This window comes from Onychomys torridus, chromosome 7 (assembly GCF_903995425.1).
Source record: "Onychomys torridus chromosome 7, mOncTor1.1, whole genome shotgun sequence".
Taxonomy (NCBI): Eukaryota; Metazoa; Chordata; class Mammalia; order Rodentia; family Cricetidae; genus Onychomys; species Onychomys torridus.
Genome location: NC_050449.1, coordinates 103,398,174 through 103,416,079, shown reverse-complemented (window position 1 = coordinate 103,416,079; position 17,906 = coordinate 103,398,174). Strand labels below are relative to the sequence as shown.

At 46.7% G+C, this 17,906-nt stretch overlaps 2 protein-coding genes across 4 annotated transcripts in view; one reads left to right on the top strand and one right to left on the bottom strand.

Annotated features, from left to right (window-relative positions):
- Positions 1–2,183: 2,183 nt before the first annotated feature.
- On the top strand, positions 2,184–3,719 carry Fam240a (family with sequence similarity 240 member A). The gene is made up of 2 exons (XM_036192113.1): positions 2,184–2,338; positions 3,629–3,719. Exons 1-2 carry the CDS (start codon positions 2,196–2,198, stop codon positions 3,717–3,719), a joined length of 234 nt encoding a protein of 77 aa, XP_036048006.1. The 5' UTR covers positions 2,184–2,195.
- Positions 3,720–15,883: 12,164 nt separating this feature from the next.
- The window catches only part of Als2cl (ALS2 C-terminal like), a 28,718-nt gene continuing 26,695 nt past the window's right edge, over positions 15,884–17,906 (bottom strand). For all 3 annotated transcript variants that reach the window (XM_036192018.1, XM_036192016.1, XM_036192019.1), the window contains exon 26: positions 15,884–17,831. In XM_036192018.1, the coding sequence (XP_036047911.1) occupies positions 17,751–17,831 (81 nt within the window). In that variant the 3' untranslated portion in view covers positions 15,884–17,750. The remainder of the gene's footprint in view (positions 17,832–17,906) is intronic.

Here is a 17,906-nt window from a genome sequence, read left to right as displayed (position 1 = left end):
TACAGTTCCAACCCTGGGATGGATGAGATGCATCCAGAAGTTCAAGACTAGCCGGGGCAACATAGTGAGATGCTTCTCTCCAAAAATCCCAAATCCCAACTCGGGGGGTTGTACTGCACAATCCTAGTAATTCTAGTACTCAGGAGGTAAGAACAAGAGATTCAAGTTCAAGGTCAGCCTCAGCTCTGTAGGGAGTTCCAGGCCAGCCCAGGCTAAAGACCCTGTTTAAAAATAAAATCCAGGGGTTGGGGATTTAGCTCAGTGGTAGAGCGCTTGCCTAACAAGTGCAAGGCCCTGGGTTCAATCCTCAGCTCCAATCAATCAATAATAAATAATAAATAAATAGAATAAAATCCAAAATTCAAAATTTTTTGAGTGCTGACACATTGCCACAAGTGGAAAATTCCACATCATGAAACTGTTTTATGCATGAAATTCTCTAAAATGGTGTCTAAAATTACATCCATGCTATGTGCATAAGGCATGCACCAAACATAAATGAATTTCATGTTTAGAATTGGGAAAACATCCCATTATGCATATGTGAATATTCAAAAATCTTTAACCACTTCTGGTTCTAAGCATTTTGGATAAGATATTCAGCTTGCAAGTGTATTAAAAATTTTGTAAGTTGTAATGCACTTTAAATCTATGACCAAATTTGAACTTGAAGATAAGAAAAGTGGGACCTACAGGGTTTGTTTTTGTTTTTGTTTTTGTTTTTTAAAGCAAGGTCTCTCTATATTGCTCTGGCTAGCCTGGAACTTGCTATGTAGACCAGGCTGGCCTCAAACTCACAGAGGTCCATCTACCTCTGCCTCTTGAGTGCTAGGATTAAAGAAAAGTATATAACACTATGTCTGGCAAGGATATTTTTAATTTTTAAATTAAATAATTTAATTTTAAATTAACAGTATTTTAAATTAAAGCATATATTAGCATTTTTTGAACTTTTTATGTGTGCGTCTGCTATGTACATGTCTTTGGGGACCAGAAGAGCACCCTCTGGAGCTTGAGTTACAGGCAATTGTAAGCTGCCCAACATGGGTGCTGGGAACTGAGCTGGGGTCCGCTGGGAGAGAAGTAAGTGCTCCTGACAGCTGAGCTGTTTCTCCGGTCCTCAGAGAATGTCTCTAAGAAGCACTGAGGACACCAGCTGAGTGGAAACAGAGGTCTGGAGAGAATGTCTGGTTCCAAGCTCCCCTCTCGAACCCATCCAACTGTCATGGTCACTGTCTGTGAGAGAAGGATGGCCCAGATCTTCAGGCTGAGTCATGGAGGTCCTTCAACACTCCCCACGTAGACATCGGCACCCAGGCATCACTCCTCTGGCTTTCCCAGGGCACAAGGCCCAGCCAGGGAGTCTGCATGGATACTGGCTCTTCACTCTCCAGCTGTGACGGACCACCTCTGGATCCCTAGAGAATCGGTTCCCAGGGCAGCTCTTGTCACCCCACTCTGGCCATAGCTGAGCCCAGGCTGCCTCCAGCAGCTTGTTCTTCCTTCTCCCTGGACCTTCTGGTCTAATCCCCAGCACACCTTGCACACTGATGGTCTGGGCACCCCTGGTTCTCTTCTCACACACATGGGCAGGCCTTCCTGCTCCCCTTAAAATAAGAGAAACCCTGTCTTGAAAAAACAAAAACAAAAACAAAATGTGATCCCACTGGGCAGTGGTGGCACATGCCCTTAATGCCAGCATTCCAGGAGGCAGAGTCAGGCAGATCTCTGTGAGTTCAAGGCCAGCCTGGTCTACAGAGTGAGTTTCGGGACAGCCAGGGCTACACAGAGAAACACTATCTCAAAAAAACAAAATTAAAACAAAGGAGTCCCAGTACTACAGAGGTAGAATTGAATGGTTTCTGCCACTCCTCATGTGTGTGCCCAAATCCACAGCCCACATGCCTGTGCCTACTGCTAAGGCGCTCTCCTTTCAGTAAGGAAGAATGACAGAAAGCCCCTCCAGGCCAGTGCCCACATCACTGCTGCCCAGGAGCACTCCACTGTGCATGCTCAGACCCTCTGGCTCCAGTCTTCCTGCACCCTGACAAGGGACGCTCTCAGAAGGCTAGGTGACTGGTTCTGTGGTTGGGTCATAAGAAAACAGCAGGGTCTGGACTAATGGACCCTGGACCCTGCAGGATCCGAGGGAGCATGCCGGGTGGGGGCTTCAGTGCCTCTTTCTTTTCCAGGGGATGAACAGTCAGTACGTCCGCCGAGAGGTCTTCTGTGGGAACACCTGCCATGAGCTCAAACGCTTCTGGGAGAGGGAGATTGGCAAACAGACTTACTACCGCGAGTCCGAGGAGCATCGCCTGGGAAGGAGCGCGCTGAGAAAGTACGCAGGCGCATGTCTGTTTCCACACACTTTGAAAAGATTTATGGATTTTTGTTTAATGTGTATGGATGTTTTGCCTGTATGTCTGGCATCTTGTGCATGCAGTGGCCCTGGAGGCCAGAAGAGGGTGTTGAATCCTCTGGAGCTGGAATTACAGACTGTTGTTAGTTACCATGTGGGTGTTCATAACCGCCTGTAACTCCAGCACGCAAGCACGCACGCGCACGTGTGCGCGCGCGCACACACACATTATTAAAAATATTAAGTCTTGACATGTAAGATGGAGGTACTGGAGATGGCTCTGAGGCAAGTCTGGGCAACATGAAATTGTTAAAAACAGCAAAAAGGGTTTGGGGATTTAGCTCAGTGGTAGAACGCTTGTCTAGCAAGCGCAAGGCCCTGAGTTCGATCCTCAGCTCCAAAAAAAAAAAACCAAAAAAACAAAAACAAAAACAAAAAAACAACAAAAAACAAAAAAACAAAAAACAAAAAAAACAAAACAAAAACAGAAAAGAGGAAGGGAGGGAAGGAGGGAGGAAGGAAAAAAAACAGCTAGAAAATGGACTGAGGAGAAGGCTCAGTTGGTAAAGCATTTGCCAGGCAAGCTTAAGAACCTGAGTTCAAGGCCCGGCCCAAACATAAAAATTCTAGCTACAGCAGTGCACACCAATTATTCCAGTGCTGGGAAGATGGAGACAGGAGGGTCACCAAGGTCTGCTGGCTAGCCAGTCTAGCTGAATTGGCCAGTTCCAGTTTAGTGAGAGATCTTGTATCAAAAAAATAAAGTAGGTGCTGGAGAAATGTCTCAGTGGTTAAGAGCACCAGCTGCTCCTCCAGAGGGTCCCAGTTCAATTCCCAGCACCCACATGATGGCTTACAACCACCTGTAATTCCAGTTCCAGGGGATCCAGTTCCCTCTTCTGGTCTCTGAGGGTACCAGGCACGTGCATGATGCACAGACATGCGTGTGGACAAAACATTTGTACCCATAAAAATTTTTAATTTAAAAATAAGGTAGAGAACCAGATAAGACACCTGACACTGACTTCTGGCCTCTGCATGTACTCCCACACACAGGCAGACACATGGACACACAAAAAATCCCCCAAATCAGAAACTGAATCTGTTCATTTTCACCTGTGTAAATAAACATGCATATATATTTGATTTGCAAGTCCTCTGCACACCCTCCCAAAGCCTGAACACAAAGGGTTTCGGGAGGAAATGGGAAGACACTTCCTGGAGCCACAGCTGTAGAGAAGCCCCATCTGTGCATGTTTCTATTTCCAGACTCAGGGAAGAATGGAAGCAGAGACTAGAAACAAAGCTGAGGCTTCGGAACAGTCCAGATGAGGCGGAAAGGCAGACAAATGTCGGCTGAGAGCTTCCCGCTTCCCTGGCCCCTGAGGACACAAAGCACCGGGTCCCTCGGCTGGAAGTCAGTTAAACCCCCAGTCCCTCTGCTGTGGCACATCCCTTCCCAACGCCCATGGCGGCTATTTGCAAAGTCGCCCTCTCTGCATGGAGGTCAGGCTACTATTCCAAATGTCTCTGAATGTGAGCTTGTTTAATATCAAGGCCTCAGACACTGTGTTTTGTTTTCACATAATTTCCCTCCAGCTTTAAAATCCACATATTTTAAAGTATGTGCGCACCTGAAGGGATTTGGATCTTCCTGGTGTTGCTTTAAACAATGCTGTACCATTTCACTACAAAACATAATTGCATGCAATCTTTTCTGGTATTTTCCTTTGAAGAGAAGAGCAGTGCCCCATCTACAGCACCCAAAGCAGCACTTGAAGTCATACAATAAGGTTTGTAAAGATCTGGTCTCTGTGTGAACCTACATGGCCTTTTAGAGTGTTTATCAATCAAATTTGGAGGTCATTTTAATAAAATCCAGTCTTTTGCCATCCCGTGAGCATGCCCTTCTTAGCACGGATTTAGTCCAATCTCCATGACTGTGCACTGGTTAGCTTCCAGTCTGTTAGCACAACAAAACTGATATCAGGCTACAGATTCTGGACTTTGAAATGACAGTCACTTCATCTCTCGGGTCTAGAAGCATCAGGGGTCTCTGCTATTGAGAATGTAATGAGAAAGTCTAGGAAACTTTCTTTTCACAGAGGAAGAAAGTAAAGAGATTCATAATTGGGGTCCATGACGCCTGTAAGGCTTTTTAGACACAAGGGTAATTTAACTGGTCAACATGAAAGTAATTCCTCTGATCACATACACATATATTATTATAATTATACTTTAAAATATTTATTTTTATTTCAAATTACGTGTGTCTGTGGGAGGTGTCATGTGTATCTGTGTGTGGGTATGTGCATGTGTATGGGGGGGATATGTATGTGCATCTGTGGGGGGGTGCATGTGTATCTGTGTGGGTGTGTGTATATGTATCTGTGGGGAGGTATATGTGTATCTGTGTGGAGGTGTGTGTGTGTGTATGGGTGTGTCATGTGTATCTGTGTGTGTGTGTGTATCTGTGTATGGGTGTGTGCATGTGTATCTGTAGGGGGTGAATGTGTATCTGTGAGGGTGTGTACCTGTGTGGGAGTGTATGTGTATCTGTGTGTATGTGTGTGTATGTGTGTATGTGTGTGCCATGTGTATCTGTGGGTGTGTGTATATGTATCTGTGTGGAGGTGTGTGTGTGTGTATGGGTGTGTCGTGTGTATCTGTGTATGGGTGTGTGCATGTGTATCTGTGGGGGTGTGTACCTGTGTGGGAGTGTATGTGTATCTGTGTGGAGGTGTGTGTATGTGTGTGCCATGTGCATCTGTGGGTGTGGGTGTGTGAGTGCAGGTGCCTCTGATGGCTGTCAGATCCCTGGGAGCTGAAGTTACAGGTGGATGTGAGCATCCCTACATGGATGCTGGAAACTGAACTCAGGCCCTTGGCAAGAGCAGTGCGTACTCCTAACCACTGAGCCATCTCTCCAGCCCCAATTATTATGCCTTGTTATAGACAAGGAAACTGAGGCTCAGAAAAGCGATACAGTATAGAACTGATTAATGAAAGAGTCAGTGTCAGTTTAACTTCAAAACAAACCCTCAAATCATGGTGCTAGTTAATCAACACCCACTCGTTCTTTTTTCTTTTTTTTCTTTCTTTCTTTCTTTTTTTTTTTTTTTTTTTTTTTTTTTTTTTTTTTTTAGCAGAGGATAGGCAAGCACTCTACCACTGAGCTAAATCCCCAACCACACACATTCTTATTTTCAGTGATTTGTGCTTGATGGGAATGTATTTTAATCAATTATTAAAATCCATGTATAAGCCAGGTGGTGGCAGCACGTGCCATTAATCCCAGCACTTGGAAGGCAGAAACAGGCAATCTCTGTGAGTTCAAGGCCAGCTTGGTCTACAGAGTGAGTTCCAAGACAGCCAGGGCTACACAGAGAAACACTGTCTTGAAAAAAAAATGCATGTATGAGATGAGTGTTTATATGCTAAAATCACATTAATTAAAAAATCTTCAGTGGACTTTAATGGGAAGAGTTGCACTGTGAACGGTTGATCATGGCAGGAGTCTGCACCAGGTCCCTGGAAAATGCCATTTGTCCTTGTCATGGCCTGAAAGTGAAATGGTCCCCCATGGGCTCATGTTTGAAGCACCTGGTCCTTAGCTGCGAGCCCTCTTTTGGGAAGGTTTGGAATCTCCACAGTAGTGCCATAGCTGGTCAAAGTGAGCTACTTGGGGAAGGCATCGTGGAAGGTCATGCCCGGTTCTAGCCTGAGCTTTGAGCTCCCTCAGAACCAGGATGTGAACACGCCATGCCATGGGTTCCCACCACTGCAAGCTACACTGTTCCTGGCACTGTCCAGGACGGACTCGCCTTCTACACTGTGAGCAGACACAAGCCTTCCCTCCCAGAAGCTGCTTCTGCCAGGAGCTTGTCACAACACACATGCCGCAGCACACATGCCACAACACACATGCCGCAGCACACATGTCACAGCACAAAGAATGTCAGAACAGGATGAGGACAGCAAGTTCAACTGCCTTTCTGAGTCAAGGCCCCCCTGCTCCCTGAGGTCTCTGGGTGTCCCTCCCTCTCATTTTCTATTTTCTCATTTACGTTGGATTGATCTAAAAGGTAGGCAGATCAGTGGCATCAACGGTGCTGCACAAACAAAGCAGGTTGACAAGCTTCCGAGAACGACAGCTTTTGGAATTAGGACTGCCAGCTTACTCCTGCACTAAATTTCGATATGGAATTGTGGGCTGTTACTGCTTGTCCACCTGTTTCACCAAAAGGGTTTTTCCAGAAGTCTTTTCCACATCCAGGCCCAACTTCTCCTGACCTCCAATTCCATTGTCGCAATAAACTTTACTGAATGCTTTATTCACCCAGTTACTCAGGCTAAAATCTAGCCACCCCAGTCTTCTCTCTCCCGCACGTCTGTCCTCTCTCAGCCACTCACAGGGCCTGTGAGTCGGCTCTGGGCTACCGGTGTGGCTCAGTGGGGGAAAGCACTATCTGTGAAATCCTGCTGACCTGAGTTCAACCCTGGAACCCACACTGGAAGAAAAGAACTGACTCCTGACGTTTGTCCTCTGACCACCAATGTGCCGTGGAGCACACCTGTCCATACTCAAACATACATCCTATACACATATTACTGATACACACACTTAGTGATATAAATCATTTTTAAATGTCAGCTTTGCTTTCTTAAGATTAAAAGGTTTAGAATCTAAACACTATGCCTTGATTCAAATGTGTCCAAAATTCTAGCACACTTGAAATTTATCATCTTAGGCCAAGCTTAGTGGTCCATACCTGTAATCTCAGCACACAGGAGCGGAGGTAGAGACAGGAAGATCAGTGGTTTAAAGCCATACTGACTACCTAGAAAGCTTGAGGTCAGCTTGGGCTACATGAAATTCTGTTTTGATTTTTTTTTTTTTTTTTTTTTTTTACAAAATCGATAAAAATTTATCATCTTTAGTCTAAATACTACTTATAAGAAAACTCAGTTTCCCATGCTCTTACAGCCTTACTCTGATGTACTACTCATGGGAATGCAAATTGGTCCAGTCATTATGAAAATTCCCTAAGAAAGAAAGTCTACGTGCTGGAGAGATGGCTCAGAGGTTAAGAACACCGACTGTTCTTCCAGAGGTCCTGAGTTCAATTCCCAGCACCCATATGGTGGCTCACAACCATCTGTAACGAGATCTGGTGCCCTCTTCTGGCCTGCAGTCATACATGCTGTATACATAATAAATAAATAAATCTTTTTTTTTTTAAAAAAAAAAAAAAAAAAAAAAGGAAGTCTAAAAAATAGAATTACCATACAAAGGACCCGATTATACTACTCCTGGGTATCGACCCAAAGGACTCTGAGTCAACACGCCACAGAGGTGCCTGCATGTGCATTTATTGCAGGACTATTTACCATACCCAAGTCATGGAGTCAGCCTTGGTGTCCATCAGCAGATAGAAGACGCATATTATATACACACAATGGAATTAGAAGAAAAAAAAAAAAGAGCAATTAGCCACAAAGAGCAAAATTATGTTGTTTGTAACAAAAGGTTTGGGAGGCTGGAAAGATGTCTCAGCAGTTAAGAGCACTCATTGCTCTTGCAGAGGACCCTGGTTCAGTTCCCAGCACCCAGAAGGCAGCTCACATGTGGGCATGGAGTCTGTAACTCCAGTTCCAGGGAACCCAAGACCCCCTTCTGACATCTGTGGGCATCAGGCATGCACATGATACATATACATATGTGCAAAACACTCATACATATAAGATAATAAATCTTTAAAAAGTTACATTGTTTGCTAGAAAATTTAATGAAATTGGAAACCATTATATTAGTGAAAAAATCCAGACTCAAAAAAAGAAATATCATCTGTTTTCTCTCACTTGTGGAGTTTAGATTGTATATAGGTACATGAACTATGTTCTTTCTCTCTTTGTCTCTCTCCTCCCTCCCCCCATATGTGTGTGTACTAACACATAAATGGTTAATCCAAGCTGTAACTGAGCCCTGGTGGATGAATTAGTCTGCATGTCCAGCTTAGTCCATCCTGCCCCATCCATGTGGTGTCCTCACAGAGATCTCAACAGTCCTAGCTGGTGCTACCCGAAAACCTTGATGCCCTGGAGACGAGCTGTAAGTACTTCCTTTTGTTTACTGTGTGCACATGTAAGTGGGTTAACATGCCTAGTGGACACGATGGCCAGCTTTGGGAGACCTTGAGCGATACAATGCGGAAGGGACATGAAGAGAGGGTCACAGCTACCTAGTTACCTTGTGGAAAGAAAAGACAAGTTGAGAAGACCCAGGACCACCACATGGGGCTTTGAGGCTAAATATAGGCCTCCATGCCATCCGGAACAGTCCCTAGGGATGGGAACAACAGTCATGTGACAAGACACAGACGGATCTGTTGGGCAAATGAATGGAAGGTTTGCATACAGTACGGTACTATGTTTTACAAGAGCCTCCTCCATAATACCCCCATTCAGATCGGGCTGAGAGGTCTGAATGACACCACTGAGGGCCTCTTTCCTCTCTCAGCAGAGCCAGCATAACACTCGGAGTTAGTCACGTGAAGCAAGCTGCAGTCCATGGCTAAGCTTTAGAAGGTCCTTTTATAAGGCCACTTCCTGATCAGGAAGCTTTCATAATTGTCCAAACATTTCCTTTTGGCCTACGGAATGGAGAAGGTCATAGTGTGTGGGCCTTCTAGAACCTTCCCACAGTGTGTCCACTACGGCAGTGCCCACTCTAGCCTAGTGCCACGTGTGCCCGGCCACTTTGCTGCTTGTAGTTTTCCCTAATAAATGTGATTCCTGCTCTATGGCAGGAGGCTGTAGAGACAGGTGCCTGTGCCCTGTGTCCTTGACAGCTGGTTCCATTCAGACTCTCCTTGAACCCAGAGGCTGTCTTGATGACAACTCCCGAGGCCACAGGGGAGTTGAGGCAAGAAGAGAGACAAATATAAAGAAAGCCAAGAACAAATGAGGAAAGGTAAGGAGCAGAGGAGAGAGTGTAGTATTCTGGAGAGCTTGCAATTTAGAAAAATTCATTTTTGATCATTGCTGGTTCTCTCATGGGTCGGTCTGATCCAAAAATAGGAAACGGAGAAAGAGGGGACATGAGGAGGAGGTGAAGGGGTAAGAGAAGACCCCTCTCCACTGCTCACAGCAGGGCTTGAGCACAGTGCATGGAAAAAAGTTTATGCTGGGTAGTAGTAGTGCACGCCCTTAATCCCAGCACTCAGGAGGCAAAGGCAGGCGGATCTCTGTGAGTTTGAGGCCAGCCTGGTTTACAGAGCAAGTTTCAGGACAGTTAAGGCTGTAACACAGAGATACCCTGTCTTGAAAAAAAAAGAAAGAAAGAAAAGAAGAAAAGAAAAGAGAGAAGTTTATTTACCAAGAGGTTGGAGTAGCTGAGATGCTAAATATGCTAAATGGGAGGTGTGTCGTGGAGTAACCCAGAGTCTCAGCAATAATCCCTAGCAGGAAGGATAAGGTGGGTTGCTGGGTAAGAACTGGAATTGTTCTAATGAGATGGGTTAGGGTGGGGAAGCAGTGTCCAATGGGAGCTGAGATGGAGGAGATGTGCTTCCTGAGACAGTCTACATCTTCTGAGGATATTGGTCACACAAACACCCTTGAACAATTACCTGGAACAAAGGCAAGCAGAGCCTCTTCTCATGAGAGACACAGAACTGGAGGCCAACAGGAAACTGTCTCCCTACGGTTTCCACCCTTGTTTCTATACTGTCTTGGACTCTGGTGATTTTCCCAGAGGTCACTCTGATATATGTGACTGACAGATGTTCTAGAGATGGAGAAAATGCCTCTTGATCCTTGGTAAATGGACCATGAGATCCTTTTGTGACAGCAGAGCAAGGGAAGATGTCATCCATTCCAACCCCCAGCAACCTCCTCCTGGGGCACCATAGCCTCGGCTCACTCTGTCTACACAACACCTGTAGTAGTGTGTTTCTGTCAGGACCACCAGCCTGCAAATAAGGACAGGGAGACTTATTATTAACTATGAAATTTGGGCTTTAACTTAGGCTTGTCTTAACTAGCTCTTAAAATTCAAATTAACTCATTTATATTAATCTACATTCTGACACATGGCATTACCTTATCATCGTACTTCCTCTGAGTCTGGCTGGTGACTCTGCCTTTCTTCTTCCCAGTGTTCTCTCTGCCCAAAAGTTGCACCTATACCTCCTGCCTAGCTATTGGCCACTCAGCTTCTTATTATACCCAATCACAGGAATACATCTTCACACAGAATATACTTATCCCATAACATTTCCCCCTTTCTGTCTAAATAAAAAGGAAAGGTTTTAATTCTAATACAGTAATAGTGTATACAATAAAAACAATTATCAGGGGGTTGGGGATTTAGCTCAGTGGTAGAGCGCTTGCCTAGCAAGCACAAGGCCCTGGGTTTGCTCCTCAGCTCCAAAAACAAAAACAAACAAAACAAAACAAAATAATTATCGGAGCTGGAGAGATGGCTCAGAGGTTAAAAGCACTGGCTGCCCTTCCAGAGGTCCTGAGTTCAATTCCCAGCAACCACATGGTGGCTCACAACCATCTGTAATGAGATCTGCGCACTCTTCTGTAAACATAATAAATAAATCTTTTTTTAAAAACCCAAACAATTATCAAGTAAGAATTATATTCACAATGTTCAGTCCATTTGTATTTGGCAAATTTGGAGAAATTATCATCTTATCTTGATGAGTCCAAAGTTTTATACCTAAATCATTTTTTAATCATAACTTGTATTATCATCCTAAAAATATCTTTTTTTTTTTTTTGGCCAGAGCTGAGGACCGAACCCAGGGCCTTGCGCTTGCTAGGCAAGCGCTCTACCACTGAGCTAAATCCCCAACCCATAAAAATATCTTTTTAAATCATACAACATCTTCCTAGATAAACAACTTAAGCTTTTATTTTTCTCAACCTTAGAAATTTTACATCTTTTATATAAGTTTTTTTTTCTTCTGAATTTGGTAACATAACTTTACTCTCTCTTTAAAGACTTTATTATTATTGTTGTTGTTTGTTTGTTTTTCAAGACAGGGTTTCTCTATGTAGCTTTGCACCTTTCCTGGAACTCACTTTGGAGACCAGGCTGGCCTCGAACTCACAGAGATCCGCCTGGCTCTGTCTCCCCAGTGCTGGGATTAAAGGCCGTGCACCACCGCTGCCGCCGCCGCCACCGCCACCACCACCACCCAGCAATTTTTAAATACACTGTAACCTGTTCAGAGGTTTTCTTGGCTTGGACCTGTTGGACCTGGCTCTGTGTGTGTGTGTGTGTGTGTGTGTGTGTGTGCGCCTGCGTGCGCACATTTGCAACCTCCTCTGACTGAGTCAAATCTTACACTGCTAGGCTGCCTCTGCACAGCAACCTCCTCTGACTGAGTCAAATCTTACACTGCTAGGCTGCCTCTGCACAGCTCCACTTAGCATATGGCACACTGGCAGCTGGTTCTGCCCCTCTCAGTTCCATGAGAGCCTAACCTCATGTGGGTGAATACCAGCCCTGGAACCATATTTACCTGAATTCCCACCCCAGCTCTGGGAATTTGTTGTGTCCACCTGAGGCATTTGTACCCAATATGGGCTGCTTAAGTGTTCGGCTGTACAGCAGGCAGTAGGGCCTTTTAAAAGAGCTACACCTCTGTATGCTAAGCCTACCTGAGAGACTACTTCCTTAGGCCCTATGTGGATATTTGAGTCTCCATAGGATGGACACCATAGGTAGTTGGACTTTTCTTTGGGCTGCCAGCTCATAAATAACAACACAGAGACTTATTATTAATTATGAAAGCTTGTCCTTAGCCGCGGGGGCCCACAGAGGCTCCCTAGTAAGGCCTTACTCAGGGTCAGAAAGTCTGAGCTTGCTTTGCCCAGTAGGGCTGCATAATGGAATGATTTGGCCAGGAGTGTGGTTACCAGGTGTTTTGAAGGGTCTACACTTGGCTGTACATTGTGCTTTGATCTTGAAAGGGAAAGGTCTTTTGCTTCTCCCCTTGGTAGTGTATAAAAAGCCCATTAGAATAAAAGTCGAGGTGGCTGGAGAGATGGCTCAGCAGTTAAGAGCACTGACTGTTCTTCCAGAGGTTCTGAGTTCAATTCCCAGTCAACCACACAGTGGCTCACAACCATCTGTAATGAGATCTGGCGCCCTCTTCTGTATACATAATAAATAAATTTTAAAGAAAAGTCGAGGTGGCTGGGTATTGACCCTGGGCCCTCCCAAAGCTATCCTGTGTCTGTCTTTCCATCTTCTTCTATATTTCTACTTCATACTTCCTCATTCCTCTCTCCTCTCCCTAAGAACTCTTCGACAGGTTGGAACTGGACTCCTACACTTAGCTTAGGCTTTTTAAAACTAGTTCTTATGACTTAATTAACCTGTTTCTATTAATCTATGTTCTATCATGTGGTTTGGTTACCTTTCCTCTGTCCTGTATATCTGACTTATTCTGTGATCCCTGACATCTCATGTGTGCCTAGACTCATCCCTCTGATTTCATCTCTCTGCCCAGAAGTCCCGACTATTCTCTCCTGCCAAGCTATTGGCCGCCCAGCTCTTTATTACACCAATCACAACAATACATCTTCACACAGTAAACAAATATCTCACAACACCACCCAGCCAAACCACATGGTTGTTCTGAACCTAGGGACTGAAGGAGGCAGCCAGCCTCACACGACCTTGTTGCTGGGTTCCCATTTGCCCAGACTGTGACTCCCCGCCCCCCACTCTAGGAAAAGCTACATATTGTGTCTACTCCTGGCCCCCTTCTGCCCTGCTTCCCCCCAGCCAGCCCTGAGTTGAGGGACCCTCCCTCTCAGCAAACTTGGACATGGATGTGAGGAAAGAAATGCCATTTCAGATTCCTCTTTTCTTGCTCTCACATGGGCACCAGGGAAAAGAATCTGAAAATAATTTCCAGTCTCAACTGCCCTGCCCACCCCCTCACCTATTCTCTGTTCCACAGAAACCAGACCTGATTTCCAACGAAGTTCCACTGAGTGCTGCCCTTTCTGAGAGCCAGAGCTCCGCTGGGATCTTCCCTAAAAGCCGCCAAGGCTAAGCAGACAGAGGCAGCATCCAGGGCTGGAGGAGAGAGTCACTCTTGCCATTGGTACTCTGGTGTGGTTCCAAGTATCGACTAGCTCTTCACTATATGGAGTGCTCCCAGTGGGGAGCACAGTACCATGTGAGGATAATGACTGTGGGTCAGGTTGGTGACTGGGAGGGCACTCTGCTCCCCTGGCCCAGCCACATGGTAGCGGGATCACCTGCTGGTCTTTATAGGATAGCTCTCTCCTCACTCCAGGGGAATCGATTACAACACAAGGTGGGATTAGGAGTCACTATATCTAAAGGGCAGGTAGGGACAGATCTGCAGAAGGAAACTGGTCAAGAAGCTACAGACGACACTCCCTGTCAGGCGTCAATGTCTTCTGGAGCCTTCAAAACCACGAGGGACAGTGGTGATTCTGCAAATTGCAGTCCCCTGCAGGCAGCTGGCGGCACTCAGGGAAAATGCTGGCCTGTGTTTGGAGTGCAGCAACTGAGTGACCCATATTGTTTAGTATTCCTAACTTGGGTACCCGACACAGGAGGACACTGAGAGACGGGTTTTATTGTCACTCTCAGCATCCTCGTTCAGAGGGAGTCTGCAGGGAAAACCCCAATCCGGTGGGCTGTAACACAAAAATCTGTGTCTTCAAATGAAAACAGAGCTAATTGGGCACCAGTGGGACATCCCACTTGTAAGAAAAAGTCACACACACACACACACACACACACACACACACACACACACACACACTTCCACCTTACATGTATAGCCATTCCATGGTGAGGTCTGTATAGCACCTTAGGCTCTCTGCAAACCCCCAAGGTCTCTGAGGAAACTTGGGCCTGACTCACAGATGAGCTTAATTAGAAGCCCTACCAGGACTGTAGTCACACGCCAAAACTATACCAAGAAAAAGCTGCTTTTTGCGCAGAGGTCCAGTCTGCAATGCTTGCCTTGGAAAGGATCCTTCCAGACACAACACACCATGTTCATGAGGGACAATCAGTACAATGGGCTGCCAGTGTCGGCTGGGAATTGTCAGTGGAAGCCAGATGATCCAGGCCCAAACCAGGCAAAGATAACCATTACGGCACTGGATGGCACAGGCCCATTCTCTGTTCCTATCTACCACATAGGGAGCCTATGGAAAAGGAGCCTTCGGCAATTGAGTATCAGTGGAAGCATCAAGATGCCTGATTATGTGTGCCCAGGCAAGGACCATAGCCACCCAAATACAATGCCACACAGGCATGGCAATATTTTGGTGTTCAAGACTGGGCCAAAACCCAGCACATGAAGTTCAGGGACCCTAGCAAAGGTGCCCAAACACCAGACTCACAGCTGAGTGCTGTGGGATATCTGTCATTATGCTGTGAATATGTGTTGCTCTGATTGGTTAATAAATAAGGCTGCATTGGCCTATGGCAAGGCAGCTTAGAGGCAGGCAGGAAATCCAAGAAGAGACAGGAAAGAAGAAAGGCAGAGGCAGAGGAGACGCCAGCTGCCGCTGCCTAAGGAGCAGCAAGATGCCAGCAGACCGGTGATGCCATAGCCACATGGCAACATATAGATTAATAGAAATGGGTTAAGTTATAAGAGCTAGCTAGCAAGAAGCCTGCCAGAGGCCAAACAATTGGTAATTAATATTAAGCCTCTGAATGATTATTTTATAAGCAGCTGCGGGACTGCGGGGCTGGGTGGGACCGGAGAAACCTTACGGCCACAACTGGTAATCACTAGATGCACAGTCCAACCCCACCCGGCTCTGGCAAACAGACTTTGCAGACCCCGTGACCTCCTGGGAGTGACCCCGGACATAGCACATAACACGTACATACCCTTTGTAGGACTAAGACAATCCCCACTTTCCAGGAGAAAGGAAGCTCTGTATTCCCAGTGTTACTTCTTCTGAGCATGACCCTTGCCCCTCTTGTAGCTAAAAGTTCCATCACTGGGCAGCTGTCTGGGCAGCTGTGACCATTACAGGTTCTCTGTCCCTCGCAGGCAGGAGGTGCCGAGGAAAGATGAAATGGGGTAAGGGGGACAAAGTCAGTAAAGTACCTGTCCAAGCATGGGGACCTGACTTCTAGTCCTGGCACCCAGTGGGCACAGAGGTGCAAGCCTGCAGCCACAGACCTGAGGATTCCTCTTCTCCAGAGAAAGGAGAATCCCTTTGGCTTGCTGGTGAACCTGTCCAGGTGAATCAGTGAGTCCCAGGTTCCAGGAGAGATGCTATCTCAAAATATATGGTAGAGAGGCTGGGTGATGGTGGCTCATGCCTTTAATCCCAGCATTCAGGAGGCAGAGCCAGGCGGATCTCTGTGAGTTCAAGGCTAGCCTCATTTACAGAGCGAGATCCAGGACAGGTACCAAAACATAGGCACAGAGAAACTCTGTCTTGAAGAACCAAAAAAAAAAAAGGTAGAGAATGATCAAGGAAGACACCTTATATTAGCTCTTGCCTTTATACATACACACATAAAGATAAAATGGCTTTATTAAAAATCCCGAATAAATAAGTAGACTGTGGCCATACCCCAGAGAAGTAGCCAGGAAAAAAAAATTATAAGGCAGGAAGGGAAATGAAGAAGGCCCAGCTTAGATGGAAGAGATTTTAACCACATCATGTCTCATCTTTTCATCTTTCAGTCTTCTGTCCAGACTCTGGGCCTACCTTCTAGGAAACCATGAAGTGAGGTGGAGTGAGAGGGTGTGCCATCTGGCCTGCAGAGTCTCTTATTTCATAAGGGTATTGATGACAGCAACCACGAACTCCTAAGACAGCCCTCTTGCATGGCTCACGTGTCAAAAAACAGGGCACATTCTAGGCTGGACAGTTAACATCCATGACAGAATCCATCCAGGAGAGGCCATCACCTCCAGAAGCACCAAATGTGTGCGGCTGACTGGCACTCACTTGTACTCAGTCAGTCCTGCGTCCCTCTCAGATGTTAATTTTGCCTTAAGAGTTTGCTACAGCCTTGGCTGCTCCTAGAACCTACCAGGACATTAAGGAAACCCTGTGGAACCACAAGGACCAGAGGCCCAAGTTCAGTCAGTGTTGGAAACAGGAGAGAGGGTGGCAGGGTTTTGTCACAGCTGAACTGTGTCACAGGCACTTAGGGCTGTTGGGGGTGGGGGGGAAGAGAAAGAGAGAGAGAGAGAGAGAGAGAGAGAGAGAGAGAGAGAGAGAGAGAGAGAGAGAGAGAGAGAGCGCTCCATCAGTTTGACCCTTCAAAGGACTTTCCTGGGGACACAAGTTCCTGACAGAACTCAAGCCCAGGCCCTATGTTCACACATCATTTGGCGGATCCAGCCAGGGAAGGCCTCTCTTTGCTTGCTCTGGACATGGCAGTGCAGGAGAATAAGGGCTCTTCATACAGTGCTCCACACTTCCTGAGACACTCTGAGGGTGGTCCTCAGCCCTGGCCTGTGCACCTGTCTCGACATCTCCCTTGGCCCTTCCCACACAGGCTGAATTGATGGGAGGCCTCCCTGGAGCCAGAAACAGGGACCCAGAGCCCAGCACTTGACCAGACTTGCTCATGGTCCTGAGCCAGAGATTCTCATCTGTCAGGGAACTAGCAAGCCTTGAATATTCCTGCTGTCCCTCCCACAGAGAGGCCACAAAATGTCTCAGGTATGTCATTTATGGGCTACCTGCAGTCGGCTGTTTACATCTCCTGTCCTTGCAAAGGGCAGGGCCTGCCAGAGGCAACAAGGCAGCTTGGCACAGAGCTGAGGTCTCCTGCCACAGGGTCCTCCTGAGAGGCCAGCTCAAGCCTGAAGCCCAGCTGAGGAGACAGGTCCCCGGGCAGAACTCAGGGGCAAAGGAACAGCTTCTGCAGCTTGGGACCTTCTAGCCAGGAGCAGAGAGACAGAAATGAGATGGATTTCCATTTCAGTCCAAAGAAATGAATGAAGCCAGATCTGGGGGGAGGGCTGCAGAGCTCGGGAAACTGGACTGGAAGAATGTTGGAAATCATCTCCACCATCACACGACACGCAGCCCGGAGACGGACAGCTACTGAGGAAGGGCTGAGGCGGAATGAGGCTAGGGCTCCTGGCCCAAGATGGTGCTACTTTTGAGAAAAGGTTATCAGAGCTCAGACCAGAGGCCAAAGGAGAGCTATCAGCTGTGGGGTCACAGCAGCTGACTGTGTGCCTGTAGAAAACACCACCCTCTCCTTTGAGAACCATCTCCACAGCCCGCCCTGACCCAGGCGATGGGGAGCGAGTGGGTAATGCTTGCTCCAGGAAAGCCCACTGCGGCCATGCGGCCCCTAGCTCTGCATCGGTCCGGAGTGGCCACGTCACCAGAGTTCTCTAGAGTCCCAGTGGCCAGGCAGACGGTGCAGCCGCACTTCTTCCTTCTGGATGTGCTGATAACAGGACTGGGGGGAGAGAGAGAGAGAGAGAGAGAGAGAGAGAGAGAGAGAGAGGGAAGGCTGGGACTTGCTGGCAGACCT